This window comes from Notolepis coatsorum (genome assembly GCF_963971535.1).
Source record: "Notolepis coatsorum genome assembly, chromosome: 19".
In the NCBI taxonomy this organism is placed as follows: Eukaryota; Metazoa; Chordata; class Actinopteri; order Aulopiformes; family Paralepididae; genus Notolepis; species Notolepis coatsorum.
This window is the reverse complement of record NC_140183.1, coordinates 27479092-27502802: the sequence shown is the minus strand read 5'-3', so window position 1 is coordinate 27502802 and position 23711 is coordinate 27479092. Positions and strand designations below refer to the sequence as shown.

The 23711-nt window shown below is 41.4% G+C and overlaps 1 protein-coding gene across 1 annotated transcript in view; it reads left to right on the top strand.

Annotated features, from left to right (window-relative positions):
* Window positions 1-1110: 1110 nt before the first annotated feature.
* The window catches only part of atg5 (ATG5 autophagy related 5 homolog), a 75517-nt gene continuing 52916 nt past the window's right edge, over window positions 1111-23711 (top strand). The window contains exons 1-5 of the mRNA XM_084337039.1: window positions 1111-1181; window positions 7324-7508; window positions 13649-13776; window positions 15599-15677; window positions 16418-16580. Coding sequence (XP_084193165.1) covers window positions 7401-7508; window positions 13649-13776; window positions 15599-15677; window positions 16418-16580 — 478 coding nt within the window. The 5' untranslated portion in view covers window positions 1111-1181; window positions 7324-7400. The remainder of the gene's footprint in view (window positions 1182-7323; window positions 7509-13648; window positions 13777-15598; window positions 15678-16417; window positions 16581-23711) is intronic.

The following is a 23711-nucleotide window of genomic DNA, read 5'->3' as shown; positions in this document are numbered from 1 at the left end:
CAGGCGTTATCCAGGTCTCAGTAAGAGTCAGAAGCTGGAGGTTTTGACTATGGGTGTAGGCAGTAATGAAGTCTGCTTTCCTGACAGCTGATTGACAATTCCATAAGCCTCCACATACGGTGACAGATATATTTGTGGCCGTAGGCGGGTAGCGGAGGTTGGCAGGGTTGCTTCCGAACTGGCGTGGATGGCCTGAAGTTGGTCTGAAGGAGGAGATTGAAGTAGGGATAAGTAGGAAGCATATTGTTGAGGGGATATAGGTGTAAGCAGCAGGATGAAAGGTGAGATTATCAGGTGAAGAGGGGAGGAAGAAAGGCAGAGAATTAAAGAGCAGTCAGGGGAAAGGAAAAGGGAAGGAAATGCCAGAAGGGAATAATAGGAGTGTGCACTTAATGAGCATTTAGCAAAACAAAAGAATGAGCTGATACCTAGGATAAGGATACCCAGATCAAAATATGAGACTTAATCAGTTAAAACATTTAGCCTATGGGACAGTTTAACTATTTTTCTTAGAATTTAACCACAGTAGCTTCAGTAGCTAAAACAGTTAAAACACTGTAACTTACTATGTACTTACTTCTTCAGTAGAACTGAGTAGTATCTAGTTTTACAGATAGTTTTGTTTTACAGAGCTTTGAAATTGGCCATTTTAATGGAACACGCCAACATTTTGGGAAATGTGCTTATCGTCCTCTCCAGAATCAGACAAGAAGATGGATACCAATTCCTTTCTGTGTGTTCAGTAGAAAGCTATCCGGCTCAAAGCTAGCCTAGCTTAATACAAATGATTGGAAGTGTAGCTGTTTTTGACCAACAGCTAGGCTACAGTAGCTGGTCTGTATCTGCTTCCATTCATTTGTACTAAACTAGGCTAACTTTCAGCTGGGCCTGGGTAGCTTTCAATTGAATGCACAGTTTGAGAGTACAATTCTTCAGCACAACAATATCAAAGGATATGCATCTAAATGCAATAAACCTTTTTTCAATGGTATATATTCAATCTGCGTGACATCACTTCAATTTGTGTATTTGATCGAATTTGAATGAGAGCTTTAATTTTGAAAAGTTCTGACCGGAAGTCCAAACGATGCTGTTGTTCGCTTGGCAGCACAAGGGACACAGACACCTAGCTACCGCCACGGCCCTTTCCACCTCAGCTGGTTTGCAAACGTCAGACATAAGTAAGATTCACTTACACTTCTTATCTTTGAATCAGTTAACAACAGTTTTACGAAACTGTCGATACTGTTGCTTACATTGTCAACAACGTGTCTAACTAACTAGTTTGACGCAACGGCTCGAGCTGATATTGGCAGTTGCATTAATGTAAACGTTAGCTACAGCTACGCAGCTCGCAAGCTAACCTAGCTACTTGGTTGGTTAGCACACCGTCTAACCTAGAACTTTGGAAGAGCGTCAGCTAGTGTCTTGTTTACCTGTATACACACACACACACACACTCACACACACAAATGTTGTGTATGTCATAAATGTCACTATGGGGGACCCTGATGTAAACAAGACAAAAGTCTTTCTCTGGTCTGCATCCCCTTAACAATTGTGTGTATTGAGCCGTACTGTATTGTACCCATTCTGCAATCTGGCCAATAAAGTTTTCATTCATTCATTCACATATATACACACACACACACACACACCATCTTAAATGGTAACTAATGCATTGACAGATCCAGACTTGTGAATGAATGATAACTTTATTTAACAGATTGCAGAATGGGTACAATACAGTACGGCTCAATACACACAATTGTTAAGGGGATGCAGACCTGAGAAAGACGTTTGTCTTGTTTACATCAGGGTCCCCTATGGTTGCGGCTACTAATTACTGCTACCAATGAGTGATGAGTGGTGTGTTTTGACTAACATTCCAGGTGGTTGTGTGTGTGATTAACCTAGCTGATGGTGATACGTTAACACTTTGCCCGCCCGGCAGTTTGCCCATCTCATGCCCCTCTCTGCCAGCACTATAACCCTATGGAGTGGCTGACCTTCTTTGCAGGGCTATAACGTTTTAAATTGTATTGCTATATTGACATTACTATGGCCCATTCAACATCGATTATCTATTGTTCAGGATGTGGGAACGTTATATAGTGTTGTCACGATACTGGAATTTCGACTTCGATACGATACCTTGAAAAGTATCGATACTTTCGATACTTTCAATACCAAAAAAAAAATTATAATTTTTTTTTTATTATAATTTTTTATTTTTTTTTAACAAATTTTGCTTTTGTTGCTGGTTGATTCTCCTCAGCTTCTCTCTGGTACTATACGAGAAGATAAATACACTTTTAAAACCCTTTGTTTATCTTTAGATCAGAGAGAGAGAGAGAGAGAGAGAGAGAGAGTGTTCTCCGGAGCTATGCTCGGAGCATTTATTAACACTTTGACTGCCGGGAACCGTCTTTAGACGTCTTTGCTGGCCATGCTAAAGTTGCCGGAGGACGCGTTACGTCGTCCTTATATCAATATTTCAAAAATCTGCGATCGGATTCATATGTCCCCTCCGCTGGCCTGAGATCCACCAGCAGGACCCACTGAGCTCTCTGGCGGTTCAGGAGCGCCATCTGGTGGCCGATCGGTGCAATCGCCAAACAGGATGTGGCATAGAGGTTGTCCTAGACGTCCGTAGTACTTCCGGGCGCTCGCTATAGGTCATGGGACTCTGGCTCGTCACGCTACACGGTGATCGATTGGCAATAACTCGATAAACAACATGATTTGGACGTATATACCATTATACAAGCTGGAGATGGACCGGGTAAAAATATATCCCATAATGATAAGATTTCTACTCTACGATGATCGCCCAACGGCGCGCGGAGACTGGGGTGAGTTTCAGCGTGTAACGTTACCGTCTTCGATACTAACTGCTATTATCAACATTTGACCCACATTAGATGATTGGTATAACGCTGCCCACGGAATTATAAACGCCCCCTCGCCCATCCGGTCAACATCAGATGACGTGTAGTAACTTCTAGAAGTACGTCTAGTTGGAATTTTTTATATCGCGCTGATTGCCATCAAACTGTATTTCATCATCAATATAATGCATTTGGGGCTATATACAGGCATTAAAGCGTTCCGTCTTGGGACGGATATCCGTCCATTTGATTTGGAGATTCCGTCATTTGATTTGGAGTCGTGACGGATTTTAACCTGAGCCAATCAGAGGCGTCAAATATCCTTTTTTCCCCTACCGCGGCCGCACCAAACAGTCATTTGCGAGCAATCGGCAAATTCTCAGGCAAATGCAACCAACCAGAAGGCGAGATTGTTCTGAGTTTACAGCCCTTTCACCCGCCTCCGCTGTGCTCAGCACCAATGGGAAGCGCCCATTTTGAGACTCTCTAGCGTCTAGCTCTACTCGCGAGTAAACTTGACTCATCAACACCATGCGGCAACTTTTTACGAGACCGTAAGTTCATTTGACTTATTCTAGTCTAAAGAAACATATATATTACTATTGCTATTGATAAATCTAGGTAACGTGAATGCCACAAAACGAATGCCTTTTGTTAATCAGAACGTTATTTACGCGACAAGCAGTGTGTTGTTGTCGTTGTTGTTGTTGTTGGTGGTGTTTCGTGTGTGTGCTTGCGCCGCTCGCTTTCTGATAAATGTATGAATGTTGATAAATCTAGATAACGTTAATGCCACAAAACGAATGACTTTGTTAATCAGAACGTTATTTGCGGTATCAATTGTTTTTAAGCTCAATAAACGTCTTTCTCCCATTTGTCCGGGAGATCTCTGGGTAACAGTACTGTATATTTGCATATCATATATGTCACAAATGTAACATTACTATATACCTGTATGTCATGTATGTCACTATGAATTGAAAACGGGGGACCCTGATGTAAACAAGACGAACGTCTTTCTCTGGTCTGCATCCCCTTAACAATTGTGTGTATTGAGCTGTACTGTATGTACCCATTCTGCAATCTGTTAAATATTGATTGATTGTTATTAACAGATTGCAGAATGGGTACAGTACAGCTCAATACACACAATTGTTAAGGGGATGCAGACCAGAGAAAGACTTTCGTCTTGTTTACATCAGGGTCCCCCATTTTCAGTTCATCATAACATATATGACACACATGACATACAGATAGACAATACTGCTACATCTATACATTTATGACATACCAGATTTACAAATACAGTAGCCTATTGTTTGTTTGTGATACAAAAAAAATCTAAAAAGAGTATATACATTTGACGAAGAAACTGTACATTGGAGGTGGTTGGGTGGGATGGGGGGGGGGGTTGTAACTATACATTGGATTATCGACAAAACCTTACTTGGTCCCAAGAAGAGGGTCTCGTGTATTAAATAAAGTTTTCATTCATTCATTCACTCTGGATCTTGTAAATCCAGTAGCAATACACACAATTGTTAAGGGGATGTAGACCAGAGAAAGGCGTTTGTCTTGTTTACATCATCAGGGTCCCCCATTTTCAATTCATAGTGACATTTATGACATACACAACATACACATGACATCATGACATTTATGACATAGGGACATACATGCCTTACAGGTATATAGTAATAGTACTGTTATATTTGTCACATATACGATATGCAAATATACAGTACTGTTACCCAGAGATCCTAACAGTAAATATATACATATGATGAGGAGGAGACTGTACATTAGGAGGGGGTGAGTGAGTGGGTGGTAAATAAATATATACAAACGGTGGGGAGGAGACTGTCCATTGTTGTTGTGGCATAATTGCGAAACGTGTTTAGTCCCTTGTTTGTATGATAACAAGCCATTTAGTTCATGGTTCAAAGTGGGGAGGGGTGCTAGCTCGCCATCAATCAGAAGCTAGCCACAAGACTTGCATTCACGCTCTCCAGCACACAACAGTAGGGTCTCTATAGTCACAGTCAGGACAGTAGGCTCGCTCTACAAGTAGGCTCCCTTAAAACGCTAACGCTATTAAAAAAAAAATACAGTAGAGGTTAAAATAAGAATATGACTTGGCCAGAAAAAAAGTTCAGTCAGGAGATTTTTTTTTGCTTTAATCCCTGGCTATATATCACGTTCTGGAGAAAGCTGCAGAAAGAGATGAAAACATACTTATACATTAGACCATACTTTACTATGAATATGTGAATGAAAAAGTTTAACGTTGCTACACAATGAACAATACATATAGGACTTTGAATGGGCCCTAATAATGGCAATGTAGCAATAGAATTCAAAAAGTTATAGCCCTGCAAAGAAGGGGACTTTCTCCATAGACAAATAGCGCTGGCAATCTATGGTATATCATGAATTTAACCTTAGGCAGCCAAAGTGTTAACGTTACATTTTCAACAACATTGCTGCTAATTGGACACTTCATGGAGGCGGGGTAACGTTGTGTCGAGTTCATGTGTGTACTGGTGTAGGATGGGCTCCGGCTCCGCTAGACCTAACGTTGGAAACGGGGTAGTTGTGTCGAGTTCATGCGTGTACTAGTGTAGTGGGCTCGGCTTGACGTTACTCCGTTTCCATGAAGTAATAGGTGGCCAGCTAGCTAGCATTAAGCTAACGGAGGAACGACAGCTAACGTTAGCTAATAATAGCGTTGTTTACAAACTGAAGACAGGGCTGCGCTGCCCGGCTGTGAGGGGGAGGAGGCTGCAGCAGCTTGTGTCTGTTGCTCTGAGCGAGGAGGAGGAGGAGGCGGAAGGGCAAGGCTCTGGCAGCGCGTCTGTCTGTCAACAACTTGCGGGAGCAAGCCAGCTGGTACCGATACTGCAGAAAGTATCGGTACTTCGGGAAATGAGTATTGAAGCCGTTTTAAATATTCAGTATCGATATGTATCGATACTTCGATATTTTTGACAACACTAACGTTATACTTTTTCATTCATACAAAAATACAAAAATACCTTCTAGAATATAAGTATGTTTTTATCGTTTTCTGCAGTAATTCCTAGAGCGTGAGTTATTATAGGCCTAAACGCATATATAGATTATCGATTGGCGTCTCTTCCCTATACACGCTATATTAAAAAATTCGAAATCATATCGATTATTAAGTTTAGAAAGCGATCCATTATGTACATTGTGTCTGTCGGGAGTCATGCAACGATATCTGACGGCCGGATGAGTTTAATCGACGCACATCAGCCATATCCTGTAAGCGAGTGTAACTCGCCCGACCATCCACCAGGCGGTGGTATTGAGCCCTCGTTGCCGTCACCTATAGGGTCCAGCTGCAGCGTCGCAGCTGTATATATGAATTATGAATGCCATGGCGAAAAAATGAAATATTGATCTCAATAACGCTGTACAGCGAGGTCTGGCGCTCAACGCATGGCGGCCAATAACGCTGTAAAGCGATTTTGGCGGTCAATGTGTTAACACTTTGATTGCCCAACCCGAGTTTTCTCGGGTTTACCCCCCGCGGGTTGAATGCCCACTCACGAGAATTCTCGTATTTTTATTTTTTATTAGCGATCTGAAATCACATTTCATCAACCGAGTCTACCGTTGGAAATTCAGCCACTCCAGGCGCTCGGATGTGAAAAAGCGCCCCCTATCGTCTCCCAGATGGTAATTCACCCTTTTGGATTGAACTCAATGAAAAAAAATCCCTGACTCCACATTTTACTTCTCACTCACGCAGCCGGGGTCGATCAGCTCCACTAGTGACCCTCAGAGCAGCGGGGATTATGTGTTTTTACAGTATACACAGTGAATCAATAAAAGGATTGATTTTTTCGAGTGGCGAGCAGGAATTGGAATAATCCATTTGGATACCATTTTAGGATAATCAGACTCGTTTTCACGGAGATATAAGCTTTTATGTGATTATGTGATATGGCTGATTGACTGTGCGAGCGGTCAGGAAATGGGAGAATCGATTTTCAGCTCGCGGCCAGAGCGTGCATGCGTACACATAATACTATCGATAATCTAGCGTTTATTTGAAAACGTTTCATAAATAGGCCGAAAAATGACCGTTCTAGAATATTCCAGTAAAGGGCGATTATCATGGAATGTCTTCATTTTTCCATGAAAACTAGTGCTTTTCAAAATGCTAGAAAACGGAAATGAAGCGATAAAAAAACAATCTGCTACGACAATGTTGACTGGAAAATGACTCTTTGATAAGCGATGGGCAGATTAGAGACATAGCCATAATTTAAAACATAGATTAGGCGATATTAACATTAACATTGAAGTGGTGCTGGGCATTCAAGGAGGTAAAAAGGAATTAAGCTTGGGCAGTGAAAGTGTTAATGTAACGTCATGTTATTTCCTGTTTATGGTGTGATAATAGGAAGCCAACTGTTGCGAGACTCCAGGATCTGTGGTTTGACCAGAAGTTGTTTATGTGCCAGTGGGAGCAACAGAAGCATGGCAGATGACAAGGACGTACTGCGAGACGTATGGTTCGGCCGGATTCCTACCTGCTTCACTCTGTACCAAGATGAGGTCACTGAGAGAGAGGCAGAGCCCTTCTATGTAAGTAGCTGCTATCGAACTAAAGTAAATAACGTGTATGGTCAGAGAATTATAATCTCAATTATGATTAAGTCATGGCCGACATGACTCGCCTGCATGTGTTATTGGGGGGCGGAAATCCCCATGGTCTCCACTACTGCTTTGGACAGCAACTTTATCAATGTGGATATATATACAGTATAGGGCTATATGTGTGTGTGTGTATAAATATATGTGTGTAACATTGGGACTTATATAGGAAGAACCAGAGGTGGTGTAGCCAGCAAGATGAGCAAACCCTCCTCAATTCCCACTCAATGCCAATGCCAACCCATAGTTTCACCTCTGTGTGTCCGGTAGGCGTAATTATTTAAGGTAACCAACTTGCGTCTAGCCACGCCCCCGCTGCAGCATTATGTAGCCGTAATTCCCCCTCTTTTAACATCGACGGCTAGCTCAACTGGTTCGCCGCCTTGCTGTGGATCCTGCGGTGCGTTGGTGACAAGTTCGATTCCCTTCGATTTTTTATTTATTTATTTTTTAACATGCATTCTTTCAGGGGGGCAGGTGGCGCACAGAGATTACGTTCGTCACCAACTCCGGGAGACACTAGGATTCGCCTGTTCGAATCCAGCTCCCGGCGTTGCTATCAGCTTGGCTGTCCTCTCACGCTGATACAATTGGCTGTTGGTACAATTCGGAGTTGGTTACGGTTAGAGTTTGTCGCAGAGAATGGCAATAGAATGCAGCCTATTTCCGCACTGCCGCTCTCTCGCGCTGCCGCGGTCACATGGGCGTAGTGGCCAATCAGAGAAACGCTGAACACAAGTTGGTTGCCTAAAATATTCACGCGTCCGGTAGCCCCAGAGAGAGCGGGTCCATCCTAGCCTAGGTTAGCACAAGGACTGGAAGCAGTAGGGAGCAGCTAGCCTAGCTCTGTCAAAAGTGAAGAAATACAACTTCCAACTATTCCAAAACGGATGCTTTAAAGTTTAGTCAGATAATATTGTGTCTCTGGGCTAGCTTTAGTCGGATAATAATGTGTCTCTGGGCTAGCTTTAGTCAGATAATATTGTGTCTCTGGGCTAGCTTTAGTCAGATAATATTGTGTCTCTGGGCTTTAGTCAGATAATATTCTGTCTCTGGGCTAGCTTTAGTCAGATAATATTGTGTCTCTGGGCTTTAGTCAGATAATATTCTGTGTCTGGGTTAGCTTTAGTCCACGGGTCTCAAACTCGCAGGCCAATTGTGGCCCGCTGGGTGATATTTTGTGGCCCCCTACTTGACATCAAAATGTCCCGCACGCAACTTTTTGCAGAGTCGTTGCGCGAGTTGGACGTTTTATTTATTTGATCACTTGTAGGCTACCATAGGCTCATGACAGCAACGTTAGTGACTTGGTTGAAACGTGATTCCGGAGTGATACCAAGTGGAAGGAAAATACCCAGTGCATATGGCAGGCATCCTCAAAATTCTCCGCTATCTCCTCTGCAAGCAGTGCTCTGCATTCCGGAGTGATACCAAGTGGAAGGCAGGGCTGTACGCTAAGCTTTTTCACTAGGGGCACAGGTGCCCCTAAATAAAACATTTAGGGGAACAGAATCTTTTTTTAGGGGCACTTTTAAAAAAAACAATTTTACCATTATAGTGCAAAAAAATATGTTCCTCCTGCCTCATTACTGTGGTCCTTTTATTTAACATTTAAGTGCTTTTGTTTTCAGGCTTGTATCTTTTATAATGAACCAACTAGGGATGCCCCGATCACGTTTTTTGCCACCGATACCGATCACCGATCGTCGTGAGCCATATCGGCCGATACCGATCCAATACCGATTGTTTTTGATTAAAAAGAAATTAAAAATTATTTTATATAATTTTTTTTTTTTTTTTATAAAATATATATATTATATAATTAGACTTGTACTTGTATTATCTGCGACTGCGAGACATCGCCACCACGCAACAAGTCAAAATGCTCACTATCTGCAAACAGCTCCACTGTCTGTGTGTACTCTAGTAGCCCAGCTCCAAAAAGGATTCTCCGGCGCTGCAGCGGGACCCCATTGGTAACGTTAAGTGCTTTGGTCATTTCACATTCAGCAAGCCCTCAGCTCGAATACGCATTAAATCAATGTTATAAGACATTGATATCAAGAGCTATCTGTAGCTACTGCTAGCCGGCTAGATGACGTTAAGACAGAACTTTAGTTCAATGGGACATTTCGTTTTGAACAGTAAACGAACGTCAGCTAACGCAAGCTAACTGAGGTATGAACATGAACTACTAGACTTTCTGGATCATTTGTTGATATCAGGAGCTATCGGTAGCTAGCCGGCTAAATACCGTTAGACAATGCCTACTAAACGTGAATAGTTGACTGGGTAATTTTGTTTAAACAGTAACGATAGCTAGGTAGCTAACGTTAGCGCAGGTCGAATGCAGTGCACTACAGACTCGAGCAGAGGAGCCGCACCTCTTTGTTTACAAACTCTACACGGGGGCGGGCGGGGCTAGGGAGGAGGAGCAGCGGCAGTTTGCAGGTCGTGTGTGTCTGAGACAGACAGCGAGTGAGAGCTTCGCTTGATCGGTTTCCGCTATCGGCGAATATGACTAATTATCGGAATTCACAGATTGCATATTTATACTGAGTATCGGCCGATAACGATCGGTGGCCGATCGATCGGGGCATCCCTAGAACCAACTGAAGTCAGTGTTTCCCACAGGATTTTCAGAGACAATGGGGGGTGAACCTCCGACCTCCTAGAGGGGTCCGGGGGCCTGCGCCCCGGAACTTTTTTTGTGTACATTTTAAAGTTAAATGCATCAATCTGGTGCACTTTGAGAGCAAAATAAAGAGGCTAGATCTATGATGAACTTTGTGCTCAAAACACAAAATCGACTAGACTAGTGCTTCCCAATCCTCTCCTCGAAGCACCCCAGCCGTTCAATGTATTTGTTAAATTCCACCACCAGCACACCTGATTCAACTTAACAAGCCCTTCATTAGTTGAATCAAGGTGTGCTGGTGGTGGAATTTAACAAATACATGGAACGGCTGGTGTGTCTCGAGGAGAGGTTTGGGAACCACTAACTAGAGCATACATTTGAGCCATCAAAGAAATGAAGCAAAAGTGGTTACCTGTGTTGAACTGGTTTATTTTTTAGAAAATAAAATATAGTGGATTACTATTACGACTACTACCACTGCCAATACTACTGATACATCCCTATTGGCAAACTTTATATTTAAAAAAAATAGTAAATATTATTATTATTATTTTTTGGTTCATTATACAACTGCGGGCCGCCACAGTCTAGGTAATTGATGGGAAGCCCTGGAAGTATTACCACAGCTGAAAAAACGATAAAACGATAACGATAACTATTGCGATAAATTATTTCCTCGAAATAAACATGAAACGTGGTCGCAAAGTTTCGATATATCGATTTTCCAAGCTTGGATATGAGCACACGCACTAACAACCAATCAGTGAAGGAGATGGCCGAGAGCGAAGGAGACCCGGAAGGAGACCCAGAGGTAGGACTCACTCAACAACAAGGCTTGCTAGGCTAATTAGCTTGCACGGCGCTGTTTTATATATTTACGTGCCGAGTATGTGTGTGGCGTGAATTCTGAGGCCACGTTTATAGTAGTGTGGGGTATACAGTGGACGTCGTTTCAATATATTGTGGCGGAAGAGAGTATTTTAGTGTCATATTTAGCACATTGTCATGGAATACACCGCTTAGAAACAACAGGCTGGCTAGGATAACTAGCTTGCACGGCGCTGTTTTATATATTTACGTGCCGAGTATGTGTGTGGCGTGAATTCTGAGGCCACGTTTATAGTAGTGTGGGGTATACAGTGGACGTCGTTTCAATATATTGTGGCGGAAGAGAGTATTTTAGTGTCATATTTATTACATTGTCATGAGATACTCCGCTTGTCGGCTAACTGCTAACGTGCGCGGACTGATGACGACATCAACTCGACTCGAGACATTCGCAGCAGCATAAGAAGTTAATTGAACTTGACAGACATTATATCGATGATAATTATCGATATTGAGTTATATGAAAATTATTTTATAATTTTAACGCGATAACGTTTTTGGTCATATCGCCCAGCCCTAGCTTAACGGTTCGGTACTTTATCGATACTCTTATCGGTTCTTTCTGATTATTTTGCAATCTTTTTTTTTTAATTAAGAACATAATCAACATTGCTTTATTATTCTTTTATATAACTATTAGTGATGTGACGTTTGAAGCGAGGCATCGATGCTTGTGTCGAGTAATCCAGGCATATTTAAGTGGAGCGTGTATCGAGGCGTGTATCGGTGACGTATGTGATGACGTCCGAAGCCTCGCTCCGCGGCCACTGATTCAGGAAATGGCTTCGGGGTTGGTGCGCACTTTAACACAATGGACATTTCCTATCCCTTCACATTTGTCGACATAGGAATTCATTACGAGTTTCTTTGCGTTGGAGAATCCCCTGGAGTACTGGGAAAGACAAATACATGTTTATCCTAATAATCCTAACGTATATGTAACAGATGCCAGCGCGAGGCACTGTCAGTCACGATGGACTTCAAGCGTTGTGAAGTGACTGGCGAGTAGCGGTACTGTGAGTTAAACTTAAAAAGACACTAGACACGATACTAAGTGTGAATTCACCACTTGGTATAACGGTCTGTGCTGTCGCCTGTCGCCCGTGTCGCGGCAGACCCGGGTTCTAAACTCCCTCGGGGCATCGAAGTTAAACACAACGCAAAAAGGTGATGATATCATCTCCGTTACATATAAACTTGCTGTAATGTCTAACTTGCTGTGCCTAATATGATCAAATCTCTATGATCCAAAAATACAGGACGGCATGTCGATTTTGAGTTGCTTTTTCTGAATAAAAATGAATGAAGCAAGCACTTTCTCCTCTGTCCATGCTGTCAGAAAAACGCACTATATTAAATAATAGAATGTTGTAGTAACACAAGCACTTTCTCCTCTGTCCCTGCCATCATTCTGTTAGAAAAACAAACACAATATTATTTGTTTATTGGCATCATCATCACATCAACACATCACACACCAAAGCCATGGTATCATTATAATCACTCTGCCTGTTCTACATTTATTGTCCACTTGATGGCACAGTAGAGCAAACAAACCACCATGAAGCTTCAACACATGTGTGGCACTATTGGATGGAAAGCCTCAATGCTTCATGAAGCTTCATCTCGCCATCACTAATTAACTATATTACTGCACATGGCTACTTTTTGATCAATTAATACAAGCAGTCAGATAAATTAACTATTTTGGGACTTTATTTTATTTAGAAAGTTCTTAAATCAGAATGTCCAGCTGTTAAATCGGTTCAATACTCTGTACGCTGTATTTTCCATGAGTTGAGTGGATGCATGACCGGAGGGGTGTGTGTGTGTGTTGTGTGTACGCTTTGCGTAGTGGGCGTGTCAACAGTGTCAGCTGAACTCGCACCAAACAAGGCATAGGGAAATAGTCAGACATCCCAGAATTATTTCTCTACCTCCAGCAGCCCCCAGGTAAATTGAGTTTGAGACCCCTGCTTTAGTCAGATAATATTGTGTCTCTGGGCTAGCTTTAGTCAGATAATATTGTGTCTCTGGGCTACAATATCTTTAGTCCAATCACTTGGGGGGTAAGACACCCAGCGATTATGGTGAAATCCTTCTTGTTTTGTCAAGGGGCTGTCTTTCCAGGTCAGGGTTGGAATCCCTTGAACTACTACACTACCAAGAACGATGACTCGGTCTGAGCACATACAGTTGGGAAGTGAATGAGTGACTTGCACTGATTGGATTGAAACATTTTACTGAGAGAATAGCATATTCACAGTCGTAACAACTTTTACTAAAAGTCTTGCATATCCCCTCCCTATCCATTATAGTTTTTCAAACTTGAAGCTACAAGCAAAATGCCTCTAAATTACATGTTTTGTTCCTAACTCTGACACACTGAAAGCTTTTTTAGGGGACATAGATACCGCCATGGGTCAATAAGCGTCATATAACATAGTCCGATGGCTCACTGCAGACTGAGCTTATGGTTGGTCACAGGGTGGGATGGTTTTGTTAAAACCTGTTCCTTGTCTGTTCTCTCCTGATACTGTCTTAGCTGTTGCTGCCCAGGGTGAGCTACCTGACCCTGGTCACAGACAAGGTGAAGAAACACTTCCTCAAGGTGATGAAGGCAGAGGATGTGGAGGAAATGTGGTTCGAGTATGAGGGGACGCCGCTCAAATGGTGAGCAGAGTATGTGTGTGTGTGTTCTTTATAAAATCCTGCTTTACTTGGTATCTCATATTGCATTATTACAGTTCATCTGTATGTCATAAATGTTACGATGAATTGAAAATGGGGGACCCTGATGTAAACGAGACAAAAGTCTTTCTCTGGTCTCCATCCCCTTAACAATTGTACTGTGTATTGAGCCGTACTGTATTTGACCCATTCTGCAATCTGTTAATAAAGTTGTCAATCAATCAATTAGCATTCATCATTGAAACCTAAGGGACACAGTTAGCCAGCAATGCTAAAATTCCCATTTCAGGGAAACGGAAGGACAAACAGAAACTTTTTTCAAGAATGTTAAGGACAATAACCAGCTAAAATTCAACATGTATCCCTTTTAATCTCTGTATTCTCCTCTAAACACGGTGGTTCCAGGAGGTCCCCAGCCAAATGAGAAGTAGTTTAATGTCACTATGTGTGTGTGTGTGTGTCCATCAGTGTGTCACTTTCTCCCTCTGTGTTTGTGTTAGCTGTGTGTCCATGAGTGTGTTGCTTTCTCCCGCTCTGTGTTTTGTATGTGTCCATCAGTGTGTCACTCTCTCCCTCTCTGTGTGTGTGTCACTCTCTCCCTCTGTTTGTTAGCTGCGTGTGTTTTCATCAGTGTGTCTCTCTCCCTCAGTGCGTGTGTGTGTGTGTCGATCAGTGTCACTTTCTCCCTCTGTACACATATCAATGTGTGTTCTGCCATCTTGTGACACATGTGGATGAACAGACACAGACAACCTTTTATATAAGGATGGAAGGATAAGTCAATTCTTGAGATGTCCTGTATGATTTTGTGCAGTGACTCATTTCAGCCACAAGGTGTCAGGCTAGACCCAGAGATATTTGACGTCATTGGGTTACGCCAGGGCACTGGTACATCGTACTTTATTAACCTCTCTTAACTTGCACTGGCCCGAAATCGGGCCCCCATGCACACTAGTCACGGCATTTTGCGAGCGTCTAGCGGCTTGGGGCTGCATTTTTCGCCGAACATATAAATTACCATTAGAAAGATCCATTTGTTGCCATTCGAACGCCACCTCACTCGACCAAATCTGTGCCTCGGTACTCGAGTTACATGGCGATATGTCAGGCGAGCGTCTTTTTAGGCTCGCCGCGCGTCAGATGACCACCCTGGACTCCCGACCTGCCAATCATCCACTGATGGCGAAAAATTTTGGTCAGCGTTGTAGCCAATGAGTGTACCTTTCCAATGATACCCCACGTGGGGGGGTGCGAATAAGGGATCTCTAGGTGAAAGTTGACGAGCAAAAACCAGAAGTGAATCACACTTCAGAATGAACGGCCGACGGCCGTGGATGAGGAAATGGATTTTGGAGAGCTTTTTTATTTGTTGCCGGTTTTACTCTGATGTCTCTCAAAGACTAATTTCTGAATGGATTTTTATAAAATTTATTTTTATATTGCAACCGCTACAGAAATATGTGAGTACACAAGTTCAACTCAAGTTCAGACCTGTGTTACTCTTATTTCATTAGCACTAAAAGTGATTTTCCTTTTTTGCATTAGTAACTTCAGAATGTTATCTTTCAAAAGAGACCAGGCTCATGCATGTGCTATAAGTATAAAGCTAAGCTTTGCAAAAAAAAGTATGCAGTCAAGTAAAAGAAATGGCCACTTTTCTTGGTTAAAGAGGTTAATTAAGCTATATATAACCACCAGCATAAAATGTAAATTACATTACCCCCCCTCTGTTGGGTTCAATCTACTTCACAGATATATTCAAAATAAAATCATTAAAATAAATCGTGTCACTTCCTGATTCCAGGCACTACCCAATCGGACTGCTGTTTGACCTCCATGCCTCCAACATAGCCCTGCCCTGGAGCATCACGGTGCACTTCAAGGTATTTGACTGGTGGGGAGATGGACAGTGTCCGGATGGTGGAGGACACTTTCACCTTGTATGGGTTAAAGGGGACATGTTATAGAAAATGGGGTTTTCTTAGTCTTTGTATGAAAAGGTATCCAGGCACTGGTGGAAAACGACATATGTGGTCCTTGCCGTTTTGGCCATGGTTTGCAGTCTTTAGATTAACAAGCCTAAACAAGCTGCAGAATTATTGTCATTGGTGATGTCACAAGTGGGACACAAGCAATGTATTTGCTTTAATAACTCTTATTAGCTGTGTTTTTTGGAGCCAAGAACACTTGATTACCTAATATACTGCCCAGTCTGTGAAGGTGTTCTCTTGGGTGTGGAGTAGCCAGACAGAGAAGGACATAGTGAATTTAAGATTTGATAACTACCAAAAACAGTGCATATAGTACAATGTATTTTTTTTTTTATTTAGACTAGTTTCTTGCAAAAAACGTAAAGATATGTCCACAGATTCAAGCAAGTCATATACAATTGTTGAACATATACACATGTCCCCTTTTAAAGTTGAACTGACGCATACAAATCACCAAACACCTGTTGAAGTGAATGTGTACATAGTTAATTTCACAACTCGACATAAACACGTTCTGAAATGGGGGATGCATTAATACCAGTTGTATAAAGTATTGTATTGAATATCAAGATGCTAGAAAGGAAAAGCTAAATTTGAGTTTCTGCTTCTTATTATTGTTCTTTTGTGTCCAGAATTTCCCGGAGCGCGATCTGCTCCACTGCCCTTGCAACTCTGTGATCGAGGCCCACTTCATGTCCTGCATCAAGGAGGCGGATGCCCTGAAACATAAGAGTCAGGTCATCAATGACATGCAGAAGAAGGACCACAAGCAGCTGTGGATGGGCCTGCAGAACGGTGAGGAGGAGGAGGGCGTGAGACGCCTTAGAGCAGTGTTTCTCATCTGGTGGGTCGCAACCCAAAAGTGGGTCGCAGGGCCATTTTGAGTGGGTCGCGGATGTGTGTAAAAAAAAAAAAGAAAAGAAAAACTACCTATCTTTGTGAAAGTGGCTTCTCAGCTCTGGTCCAACTGAAGACAAAGCAGAGGAACAGATTGGACATTGAGCATGACCTCAGAGTTGCTTTGTCTACCATCACCCCAGACTTTGAGACTCTTGTCAGGAGCAAACAACATCCCTAGTTAAACCATTAGTTCCCTGGGATGTTAGGCTAAGAAGTCTGCTAAGAAGGATATATTATTTATTATTATTATTATTTTATTTCATTGTGTTTTTAGCCCTAGTTGCACTTTTGTTGCAACCCCAGTTATCCCATTAGTTCCCCCAAACTTACTGTAGGTCTGTTATGTTAAGCTATGAAGTCTGCTAAGAAGCATAATTATTTATTATTAGGGATGCACCTTATGGGAAATTCTTGGCCGAAACCGATACCGAAAATAGGAAACAGTTGGCCGAATGCCGAAAGGCCGAAAAATATTAATATAAATATATATAATGTATTTTTTTTTGTTCAGCTACCTGATTATGGCAAAATACATGATTATGGCAAAACTTAACTTAAATAATATTAATAATCACCATTATGGGTCCATAAAACATTTATTCAGCACTTTTGAATGCATACATTAATTCCAGACTGACTGCTGAAAGATTGTACAATTTAAACATTTTCTCTTTGCATACAACAAAATGTGCATTAAAGTCAAGTGCATTTTCTTTTCTCTGTAGGATAACTACAACAAAGTGCATTCAGAACAAAGCCAAGGTGCTTTAAAACTGCACACACTAGTTGCACTTTTGTTGCAACCCCAGTTATCCCATTAGTTCCCCCAAACTTAGGTCTGTTATGTTAAGCTAAGAAATCTGCTAAGAAGCATATTATTTATTATTATTTTATTTCATTGGGTTTTTAGCCCTAGTTGCATTTTTGTTGCAACCCCAGTTATCCCATTAGTTCCCCCAAACTTAGGTCTGTTATGTTAATCTAAGAAATCGGCTAAGAAGCATAATTATTTATTATTATTATTTTATTTCATTGGGTTTTTAGCCCTAGTTGCACTTTTGTTGCAACCCCAGTTATCCCATTAATTCCCCCAAACGTAGGTCTGTTATGTTAAGCTAAGAAATCGGCTAAGAAGCATATAATTTATTATTATTTTATTTCATTGGATTTTTAGCCCTAGTTGCACTTTTGTTGCAACCCCAGTTATCCCATTAGTTTCCCCAAACTTAGGTCTGTTATGTTAAGCTAAGAAATCTGCTAAGAAGCATAATATTTATTATTATTTTATTTCATTGGGTTTAGCCCTAGTTGCACTTTTGTTGCACTTTTTTGTGTTTATTTCATGTTTTTAACAGTACATGAAAGATTGCGTATTACTGCAAAAAAAAAAAAAATATATATATAAATCATAGTGGTTAAAAAATTTGGGTTGCGACTTAACACATTGAGTGCCACGCCCCTTCCGGGAAGTGACCACTTCCGTGCCGTCCATTAACCCCATGTAAACGTAGTTGTACTTTGTAGACCTAAACCTATATTTTATAGTATAGCTATGGGGCTAATAACGCCATCGAGTCTCATTGATCTGGTCAACGTGCAAAAAACAGATCTGTACATTTCCGTTTTATACCGTTTTGAATATGAACATAGTACGGCCGCTTCTGATTATCGGATCTTCCTGAAATCAATGCTAGATCATCACTATTATCCTTCCTCTTGCACGCATGCAATGTGATTTAGACCGGCGCCCCCCCCCCCCCCCCCCCCCCCCCCCCCTGCAACCCAACGGCATACAGCCAAACAGCTATAACACAGATAGCTTCAATCGCAGTAGAAATAAATATCCGATCAACGCAAGCTTTCATATATGGTGTCCTTACCTGGTCTCTGAAGTAATGCCAAAAAAAGTGTTTAGGACCCGCCCCCATGCTCGGTAGAGTAAAGAAACCAACCCGTTTCTAACGGGGTGCATTACTGGCCGAAGGCGTTAGAGGGCGGTATAATACCGTCTGCCAGCTCAGACACACTCAGAACAGTATGCACAAGGTGCCCCGCTGAATTATGAATGGCAATAGATAATAAAAGAAATACCGTGACAGAATACGTTTCCGGCACTCAACGATCGGACGACAGAAACGTAGTTCTAGGTAAACGGCACTGGAAGTGTTAATGACTAAGGAAACTGTTGGGTCCCGAGGCTAGACCAGTTGAGAACCACTGCCTTAGAGGGTGGTCCTGAGATGATTTTGAGGGGTTGTGAAAACATATACCAAAACGAAAAAGACATTCCCACAATATGATTCTACTGTTGTTCCGCTAGTCTAGTGGAATGCTGGCACAGCGCTAACACAGTGGAGAGAGAGTAGGGATGGGAATCGAAAAACCGGTTCCCGTTGGGAGCCGGTTCCTAATTGTCTGATTCCTGGAATCGCATGCCTCCGTATTATCGATTCCTCTTATCGCTGCCATGTTTTTCCGACAGTTGAAAACAATAACGTTAGTGCCACACATGCAGCCATAGCAGCAGACTATTTGATTCCTTAAGGGCTCGAAATTGCCTGGGTTTTGGTCACATGCTCCCGAAATGCTCCCGCTGTTTGACTGTTTCTATGTGCAGTGAAAACTACTCCAATGCTTTGCAACCTAGTTATTCTTTTTATTCGAGTTAAACTAACGTTAGCCATGGAGCTAACACCAGCTAACGCTAGCTAACTATGCTCAATACACAGAGAGAGAGAGAGAGAGAGAGAACAGCTGACTGACCTAGAAAGGGTGGGAGCGAGGAGGGAGCCGTCTCTCCGGAGCCCTTTCTGTGTGTGTGCGTGTGCGTGCGCCAGATGACAGAGAGGAGTCAGAGGAATAACGACCTGTTGAATGCAACTACAGTTCAATAGATTAAATTAGTTTAAGAGAATCTCAAATACATTCTTTTATTTAAGTATATAGTTAATTATTTTCTTTTACAGTTTTTGTATTTTTCTGACATGGGGGCTCAACAATAAATGCATTTCCAATGTATTTATATAAATTATAAACGTAGCAGGGATCGATAAGGGAATCGACAAAGAATCGGATCGATAAGCAGAATCGATAATGGAATCGTATCGATAAAATCTTATCAATTCCCATCCCTAAGAGAGAGTCAGACCGGAATGACATTTATTTCGAAAAAAAAACAAGCTTTTGTCTGTCAGGAACTAAAAGAATTAACAAGCGTTCCAGGTAATATTAATTCAATAGATTAGTTCAACACATGGAAAGAGGAACTCTCCAGTCTGAGATGTCACTGGGATGCTCCATAGATCATGAATGGGGCTCTGACTTTATGAGGCCATAAAGTGTGAGCTCTAACACACAAACTAGGTTTGTAGTCTAGCATTAAAACCTCATTTGGGTGTAAGAGCTCACACAAACATTTTATGCCCTCATAAAGCCAGAGCCTCAGACTTTACATCCCAATTACATCGCTGATTGGAGGGGTCTCTCTCTCTGATTTCTAGCTTTGGGAGAGAATGTTGCGTGTTCACAAATACTAACTGAACTGTCCTGGGCCACAAGAAGAACATATGCAAATTCTTAAAATTGGGCTGTACATTTAAAACCTTTTTAAAGGTACAGGCAGCCTAGGGCGGTCGGGTGGCGTAGCGGAGATTGCGCTTGTCACCAATGCAAGAGGCTGCGGTCTCGACTCCCGGAGTCAGCATTGCCTGCGGCTTGGGCCGATCGTCATACTAACTCGTTTGGCTGAGTTAGCGGGAGGGAAGTCGTGGGTGGTAATCTGGCGTTGTGGACAGCGACGCCTACAGGTCAGGTCTGGGCGCCTGCTCAGCGAAAGGCAGGAAGTGGTGAAGGCAGCGTGACCTCCCACGCGTTACACTTCACCAATGAGAGCCCTCGCTGCCAGGTGAAAAGAGAGCCGCTGGCTGTATCCGCATGTGTCGGAGGAAGCATGTGGTAGACTTCAGGGTTCCCTTGTACCGACCAGTAGGGGGAACATGCGCACAACAACCAGGTAGGGGAGGGGGGGAATTGGCATAACGACTAAATTGGGATGGGGAGAAAAGCATAGAAAATCAGGTGGAGAAAAAGATGATTAAAAAAAAATTTAAAAATAAAAAAGGTACAGGCAGCCTAAATGTAAAATCAACACTCTTGAGATCCTCATGAACAATGGCAACAACAACAGCAGGGGTGTTTTCTGCAATATTAGAGAACACATCTGAATTAACAAAGACAGTGGATGCTTATATAACACTATAGATGATTGGATAATTAAATAGATGCCATTTTTATATCAAATTAATCCATTATTCTCTGGTGCTTGGCTGTGTAAAAGGCCCCTGTACGCATGGCAGGCATGGTTACCTGTTCATAACCGTGGTGTAGAGGGTGACCAGCTGCAAACCAGATGGAAAGACTTAAGATTTTGTGGGTAAAATCTGTAGTCATGCTTTTAGAAAGAAAATTAATGACATCTACAGCTACATGTTAGTAGTAGTAGTTTTATTCAGTCATCTCTAGGGATGGGTACCTTTCACATTTGAACCGGTACGTGTGAATCGATACCGGTACCCAACGGTACCTTTTTTCGGTAACTTTAGTCTCAAGAACTGTAATTTACCTACCTCAGTCGTAAAAAAAAAATCCAAACTTCAAATAACTACAATTTCGACAGTTTTCGGCTTGTCATTGCTCCGACTGCTTTGTTGTTGAATCAAGTCAAATCCTAGGTAAGCATATATTGTGCGTGTGAACGTTGACATGAAAAGAAAAAAGTAAAAAAAAAAAAAAAAAAAATTAATACAATTTTTTTTATTTATTTTTATTTTATTTTCTGTTTCTCACTTGATTCGATACTCGGTAGTACCGACGTGTTTCGGTTCGGTACCTCAAAAGTACCGAATTCGGTACCCATCCCTAGTCATCTCACACAATACAATATATATATATACACTAGGGGTGGACGGTATGGTCTAAAATTTATATCACGGTATAATTTGAAGCATAGACGGTAACGGTATATATCACGGTATCAGTGTTTCCGTTAGAATATTTTTTTTGCCTGATAGGCAGGCTATATAAAGAATGACATCCTCAAGGCATGTAGATTTATAATATTTTAACTTAAAACTAGGCTACTTTTGCGTATAAAGACATTATATTCCAAATAAAATAAGTCCTGAGTCGAGACTCCGTGCTGCTCCCATTGCAAACAGCGGGGCTGGATTTTGCTAGAAGCATATGTAGCTGCAGAGCCGCAGAGCCAGTGGCTCTTTCAGGTCGTTCAGCCGTTTGGTGAGCGGGCCTGTGACCAGACCTGAAAGAGCCACTGGCTCTGCGGCTCTGCAGCTGCATGCTATTTCGCAAATCCACTGCTGCAGCCGTCCTCCCGTCGTTATCATAACACTACACACATATCATAATGTTTACAGCAAACTGTAGTTGATCACCAGGTATGTTTTATTAACGTAGAATAATTCATATAAGAAAAACGATAGGTAAGATCTCTTACCTTTCTCCACTGGTTAAAAATGCCAGGAACTGAAATTGAAACTTGCTGTGCGCCGCAGTGATATGTGTTTATTATGAAATGACAATTGCGTGTTGACACGCCCAGTGCGCCCACTGCGCGAAGCCTCCTAAATAACTTTTTCCAGTTTGCACATATCTATTATCTATGACTAATTCGATCTATTTTTAGGGGCAAATGCGATTGAAATAGTCGCGCTGTGGTTACATGATGTCATTGCTATTTTAGAGCTGCCCTACCGGTTACACGGTATAGTCAAAATCCATACCGTAGAGCAAATTCATACCGTTTATACCGTATACCGTTTATACCGTCCACCCCTAATATTCACCATCATTTAACAATATTTGATTTTACAGTGACTGAAAAGGTACAGACTGAAGCATAATGCTTATATGCCTGTCCTATATTCTTAACTAAATTTAGACTCAAACAGTATTCTAAAAGAAAATAGCAAAAAAAAAAACAGTATTATTCACCCTTGTAGTTTTCAAAAGTAACTTTACAAACCATTTTCTTAAAAACAAAGTGAATTACTCATTCTTAACTGTATATCAGCATTGTTCCACAAGTTAACCCCAATAATAGAAATACACCTCCTTTTAATCCCTTAGCTTTTTTAACAGTAAATTTACAAATATCTCTCAAATCATATTTTCTTTCATGTATTGAAAAAAACCGTTGCACCCTGTCTGGGAGTAACTTTGCTTTAGCTCTGTACATTATTTGCATAGTTTTATAATAAACCAAATCATTAAATTTCATAATATGAGACTTTCTAAACAATGGATTTGTGTGTTTATAGTAACCACCAGCCTTGAAAAGGTTCAGAATGGCCAGCTTTTGCAGTAAGACTATTGGATTTACTGTATTTTTAAATGTCGACCCACATACTTCCACACAGTAAGATATGTAAGGAAGTATAAGTGAACAGTAAATGATGTGCAAGGCTTTGTAATTTAATGTATCCTTACATTTATACAATATTGCTACTGACTTAGATATTTTGCCCTGAATATAGTTAACATGTTGTTTCCATGTTAATTTCTGGTCAATAACTACCCCTAGAAATTTTATCTCAGAAACACTTTCTATTTTTACATCACATATTTTTAACTCTATATCCCCCTCATTTCTTTTCGATTACCAAAAACCATACATTTCTTAATATTGAGAGACAATTTATTAACATCAAACTAAGTTTTGAGAATTTCAAGCTCTTTCAATATCAAACAAAAGTTCCTTTAAATTACTTCCTGAGCAATATAAATTTGTATCATCTGCAAAAATAACAAACTTTAACAGTTCAGCAACATTGCACATATCATTAATATAAAGTATAAAACGTTTTGGACCTATCACAGATCCCTGGGGTACTCCACAGGTGACCTTCCTAAATCCTGACAGTGTCATTAATTTGCACACATTGCTGTCTGTTTTCCAAGTAGCTCTTCAGCCAAGAGTTAGCTATACCTCGTATCCCATACTTCTCCAGT